General features: G+C 40.2%; 1 protein-coding gene across 1 annotated transcript in view; it reads left to right on the forward strand.

Annotated features, from left to right (window-relative positions):
• The window catches only part of LOC106821432 (ubiquitin carboxyl-terminal hydrolase 48-like), a 45,977-nt gene that overhangs the window by 9,527 nt on the left and 30,071 nt on the right, over window positions 1-6,379 (forward strand). Inside the window, exons 13-21 of the mRNA XM_014826229.1 lie at window positions 688-806; window positions 1,199-1,357; window positions 1,641-1,754; window positions 2,076-2,290; window positions 3,030-3,250; window positions 4,133-4,311; window positions 4,771-4,884; window positions 5,205-5,323; window positions 5,628-5,764. Of these exons, the coding sequence (XP_014681715.1) occupies window positions 688-806; window positions 1,199-1,357; window positions 1,641-1,754; window positions 2,076-2,290; window positions 3,030-3,250; window positions 4,133-4,311; window positions 4,771-4,884; window positions 5,205-5,323; window positions 5,628-5,764 (1,377 nt within the window). The remainder of the gene's footprint in view (window positions 1-687; window positions 807-1,198; window positions 1,358-1,640; window positions 1,755-2,075; window positions 2,291-3,029; window positions 3,251-4,132; window positions 4,312-4,770; window positions 4,885-5,204; window positions 5,324-5,627; window positions 5,765-6,379) is intronic.

Raw genomic sequence — 6,379 nt, forward strand, 5'->3', positions numbered from 1 at the left:
ACTGTGACATATCCAGGACTAACTGAAACCACTAAACTGGTAAAATGTTCTGTGCACCTTGAGAAATTGTGAGGAATTACGAGGTTATCATCGCAATTTCATGCGAAACGTAAGAACGATGTGTACTGCATGACGTCACTAAGCTACGTGTCAACAAAACCCGGGCCTATATGTAAGGTTATGTATCGAGGTGTAAATGCTATTTTCGGCCACGCAGCAATTTCACCTATCAGTGGCAAATGACAGCTGTAGAAAGGTTGATGTTGATGGACATTTGGCATAGTGAATACTGTGAAAATGCTGGTTGTATCATGTCTGACGTCATCAGTGACAACAGCCGCGGCACACTACCCATGTACGCGGGCAATCAAAACGCTCTGAAAGCGTCGTTATATGGAGAAATGAGTGTGTGCAGAGGTGATATCTAATGTTAGCCATCGAATAAGAATGAAAATGAACAATCGGTAAAATTCCACTTAAAAGCTTGACTATCCTTAAGAAGCATTCAGTCGGTGTTGAAGAGGCACGTTTTTTTTTCACTAAGATAACATGACATGCTGTCCTAATTTCAGTTCTCCGAATTTTATTGTGTTGCAGTAACTGTGGATATGTTAAAATCTGGGTCATTTATTCTAAATGCTAGTCTTTAACTACTGGCATGGTGTCCTCTTTCTCTGGTTTCCTCAGGATAAGAATGTCACTTCAGGATTAGCTAAGCAGATGCAGGTGCGGGAGATGTACAATTTACTCCAAGATAAGGATGAAGTTCTACCCGACTGGATAGCAGCACAGTGGATTAGTGACTGGTGGGATAATCGTTTACGTATATTTTCTGCTTCATTTGAGTGTTTGTTATTGCTAATTTTAAGATTATTATTCGATGTATTATTATTTCGATGTGCTAGTTAATAGATAATAGATATAGTTAATATAGTTTATAGATTTTTCAAATCTGAGGACTTGTATTTAAATTTAAAATCATAATAATTGTAAGAAAGATATTTTGTTGGAAATATATGTATTCTATATTTCTAGATTTATTTATATATGTGTTGACTAGTAGATTGCTAGAGAATGCCTTGCAAATGGACCAGGAGACCTTGTGTGAAATTTATTTCACTTCGCACTCATCCTAAATTGAGCACGTTTGCAGGATTGGTGGGTAAGCAATTGAAATGGCCTGTAAACATTGCTGCAGGTTGGCTAATCCCGACGCAGAGCGCTCAGTCGATAACTCTGCACTGCTGTGCAGCCATGGAAAACTGAGTCCAGACGAGATCGTAAAAGCGAAGTGCATTAGTAGTGAAGGTGCTGCAGTAATATATGCAAAGTTTGGTGGTGGCCCACGACTCGCTGGGTGAGTGAACACGCGCCTTTCGTAGAACTCGCGCAATGACAGCGAGTTTGGTGTTACTCTCACATGAAAGAATGCTAGCTCTCCTGGTAAAAGTAATTGATATTTGATGGTATTAGCTATTACATGAATAACGGTGAGAGCATTATCCTATATTAATTTATGGTGTGTTAGACGACATAGAGAAAAGCACCTCCGCATGTGCAGTTTAACTTGTTAGAAATTTAATGTGAATTTCTGCCAGTACTATTGTTACTCGTTTGTAAGTGTACCATGTTTTCCATAGCGACGTATTGTGTCGAGAATGTGTGATAGAGAGGTGTCAATCCATCCATGTCAAGGCTAAAGTAGCAACTGATAGCAAAACCATTACTGCTTTGCTTAAAAGGACGTGCAGCAGGTATGCCATTACTTTACCGATGTTAAGGATAGTATCATCGCATCTCATATTGGAGAGTAATGAACTGTGCAGGAAACTAAATTAAGGCTTGCAGCCTCACGCCATAAGCAAAAAGCTATTCTGGATGAAGTTTGTCACAGAAAACCCAAGCAGCGGAGTTGCTGGGGCTCTATATGCCCCATGAGGAACCAGAATAAACAAATGGAAAGCCTAGTTAAGAACAGTATTGCGTAAAATTTCTTTGTACGGTTTTAGCTATGTGGCTGATCGACACAATTCACATTAACATCTTCTTTCTCAAAAACTGCTTGCTTGCTGTAGCACTAAGCAGTTTTGGGTAGGAAAGACGTCACTTCGTAGCTGGAGGTGTTTGGTGCTGCAACATTACGGCAGCAGTATTCAGGACAACTGTGGTGCAGAGGGAAGCGGAAACAGTGAAAATAAACAGGAGCAGCAGCAGCAGCAGGAGCAGGCAGAAGCACAGAGTAGTAACGAAAAGATAGAACGTCAGCACTCATTGGAAATGGATGCAAATGGTAATTTCAAAGTCTGTGTACCTCAAAGTCCTCCTTTCTTGTGTAGTTATGTGAATTATCGTTATAAGTCTTAACCACATAGATAAGCACATAGCTTGCTGGCCTTGTATAACTTGTCGACAGTGTTCATGGATATGTGGGTGTTCGCTTTATTTAACAGGCTTCTCTCCACGGGGCCTGAATAATTACATTTACTCACGCCAGTGGTTAATACTTTTATGAGTCCAATGATAATTGGATTCACAGATACTGTCAATGCGGCACATGCACAAGCTTTACAATTACACAGATTACTAGTTAGATATTTAGAAAATAATTCTAATACTAGGACTGTTGCTGTGATTCTATAACTAACATTCATCAGTTCTTTTATCAGTTGAATAACATATATAACTAGTAACTGGTAACAACTTCATTACATGTTGTAATACACAATCAGTAAGCAATCTATATTAGTGATCAATATACAATCGAATGAAACAAAGAACGAGCAAACATATGACACTTGTGCCATAACTCTTTTTTGTGTGAATGCAAAGGAATACAAAACACTCGGGAGTCATGGCCCCAAAACTCACAACCTTAGTTTCGCACTTCACCCTGTTTCACTTTATCCCTCAGTAGACCTCTATTTATGTTTTCTATGATTGAATATGGCAGCATTTCTGGAAAATATCATGTAAATCGTAGTACTCTTGCAGAAGCAAGCCGTTATTCAGCATTATTTTGGATCCAACAGATGGGTCTGCTCACCCAGAGAATGAAACCACAAGCATCTCTAGTGTTGATGACAGGCTACAAGGCTTTAACGAGGACCTGTTGTGCAGTGGGCATAGGCGACTGTGTGTGCAAGAAAACAGAAGAAAACTAGTCTCGATTGATGTATGGTCTCGCTTGAAGGGATACTTCCCAGATGCTCCGGAGTTCAGTGCCTCTGCTCCTGTTTGCGAGAAGTGCTTGGTAGGTGAATCATCCGTCTGTATATGTTAGGAGGTTTGCCATATTTCTTTTAGATTACTGCTACTTATCAGTTGTATAGAATCTTGATGAGTTGAGTTGTAATCACAGAAAAATATTCATTTATACATCGGCTACTATGGCTGAAATCGAAACAGAGAAATCAGCGTTTTTCTATTTTTCATAATGATCGATCGCCTGTGTGCAAAATGGGTGAATGTATGTGAAACATCTACTGTTAGTACTTACTGTGACATATCCATGACTAACTGACACCACTAAATTGGTAAAATGTTCTATGCACCTTGAGAAATTGTGAGAAATTACGAGGTTACCATCGCACTTTCATGAAAAACGTGCGTACGATGTGTACTGCATGCTGTTACTAAGCTATGTGTCAACAAATGCGCGCCTAAATGTAAGGTGTGTAACGAAGGGAAAAGGGCTATTTTTGGTCGCGCTGAAATTTCAACTATCACTGGCAGATGACAGCTATAGACGGGTTGATGCTAAATGATACTGGCTTAGTGAATACCGTGAAAATGCTGGTTGTATCTGATGTCATCAGTGTTGTCAGCCGCGGCTCACTACTTGTGTACGCAGGCAAGCAAAACGCTATGAAAGTTCACATGTATCGTTATATGGAGAAATGAGTATGTACCGAGGTGGCACATAGTGTTAGATATCAAATAAGAATGAAAATGCAAAATCGATAAAATTTTGCCTAAAAGCTGGACAGCATCTATAACTAGACACTGATTTCTTTGACTCTTAGTCTTAGTTATTAGAAATATCTGTGTTTAATGAATTGAGTATTATAGGCACTATTCTGAGTAGATTTTTAGTTAGAGTATTGTTTTACCGTGGCGATTTCGTCGTACACAGAGAACATGTGAGGAGGCTCAGGAGCAGAAGGCTGTGCACAGAACCAAGGCAACAGAGCAGAAGCAGTTACTGTCAGACCTGTACGCCGACCGCAACCGTCCGTCGTGGGATTCGACAACCACCAACCAGCTCTACTTGGTCAGCAGAGACTTTGTTAATGAGTGGCGAAGATTTATCAAGTATGTGTGTCTGTCAGGAGAGAGGTGGCTGGTTTTCATTTGTATCACTAAGCAATGAAAGGGTATAGTAACTTATTTCATGCTGACCCTTGCAGAATGATCACAGTTGTTGTCAAATGATTTCTGTATCATCAAACGTGGGTTTATAAAATATAATAAGTTTGTAAAGTCATATAATGTAACACACAGTTGGAAGGCCTGTTATGCCTTCCAAAATCTCAGCAAGTTTTCAAATTTGTCTGAAATGGTTTTCGCCGAAGGCTTAATGGATATGACTTTGATCTGTAAAATGTGGGTTTTCTTGGCTGGAATCCATATTGAATGGACTGTTTCCGTGATCAATTTGAGATACTTGGCATTTTAGATTTTTTTTAAACACAAGGACTCTTCTTAGTCCGGTAAACGCATAGGTTGATCATTTGTGACTATGTTCGGTGACTCTCATTTTTTGCTTTTCAGGGAGCCATTAAGGTGGAATCCAGTATCAAGCTTATCCAATGAGCCACTGCTATGTGCACATGGAAAACTGCTGGTTCAGCCTGCAAGTTCAATGGCAGACGTCGATACTGACCTGTGCGTTTAAATTCTGTTTTGTACAGCTTTGTTTTGTTTTTTCAAAATTGATTCAGCACTAGAATAGTGTAGATCGAGCAATTGCTGTATAGAGATGGCTGTTAATAAGCAAGCATGCATGTACGTCCTATGAAGTGTTGACAGTATGTAAATCACTCACTTTGCTATACCTGGCATAGCAGAGAGAAAAGTCCAGACCATATCAGCATAGATACCATAGATTTATATTATGTTCTTATATCTCATAATCTGTCGAATGTTGATAGATATCCTGATTGAGTAATGATACAAGTTTGATGCGAAAACTCGTTACTGTGAAGGTTTCTGTACGTGTGGCCCAAGGAGTGGCAGACGGTCCGCCAGCAGTTTGCTTTTGATGTCGAGGTTGAGGTGTGCAGACTGGAAGACAAAGGAGGCCTTACGTTTTACACGAACCCAGGTAAGAAACTTAGTCACACCTGATGTGTAGTGCCGTGTATAGTGATTAGCCACTCACGAGTAGGCAATCGATTAGTTCTGATAAACTACATAAATAACACCTACTTAATGCTTCTGTTAACAACTAATCAATGTGATAAAAAAAGGGGGTAGTTCAGTACATCTGAATACCATAGAAATGGTCTAGGCCTCTGGAACACACGTGATTTCCGAGGTCAGCTGCACGTTATATAAACGGCAACTAATCTCCTGCTAAGCTGATCATTTTTAATCAACTAAAATTAATATGCTGCTGCTGTTTGCAGATGTTTGTGACGAGTGTAGGATGGCACGACAGCAGCAACTCATGCAGGAGAAGTGTGACTTTGTCAATGAGCGCATTTACATCCGCCGGTTGACCTCTGACCATGAAGAGGAGGAGACATTGGGTACCGAATATCAGGTGATGTGACAAACTGAGGAGGCAGGAGTAGGAGGAGGATAACATGTACATCAATATCTAGGCTGACTACATCTATCTATATCTTTCTAAGTATATATATATATATATCTATACTGCATTCTGAGGCCAAAAAATATATATATCATGCTTGCGGTCCCCCGCCCGACCATGAGAAAGTGCCGGTCCTAAACATTTTATTGTTGAACTTTACATGATGATAACTAGTGGTGTAACGGTTAAACGCGCGTGGTTAACCGAAAACCGCGGTTTTTGCGCCACCATTCGGATATTCGAACCGTCGTTCCGTTTTCGGCTCGGTTTCGGTTCCACATTTTATATATACCCGATATATACGCTTTTGAGATACGCGCACTGCGATTGGCTGGTCGTAAACTCTCGGCCAATCAGTGAGCAGATAACATTGATAGACCACTTGCTACATGCCACAAGAAGGTCAACATGTTCGTTTTGTCTGCAAACTTATGTTGATCCGCCGGCCTCCTACAGATCTATGGAAAATATCCCTTGTTGTCAAACTTGGCAAAGCAGTAGTGGTGTGTAACCGCTACTTCTGTGGCCAGTTAAAGAATATTCTCTACCGCAATAGATCTAGTC

Source organism: Priapulus caudatus, unplaced genomic scaffold (genome assembly GCF_000485595.1).
Source record: "Priapulus caudatus unplaced genomic scaffold, Priapulus_caudatus-5.0.1 Scaffold73, whole genome shotgun sequence".
NCBI lineage: Eukaryota > Metazoa > Priapulida > Priapulimorpha > Priapulimorphida > Priapulidae > Priapulus > Priapulus caudatus.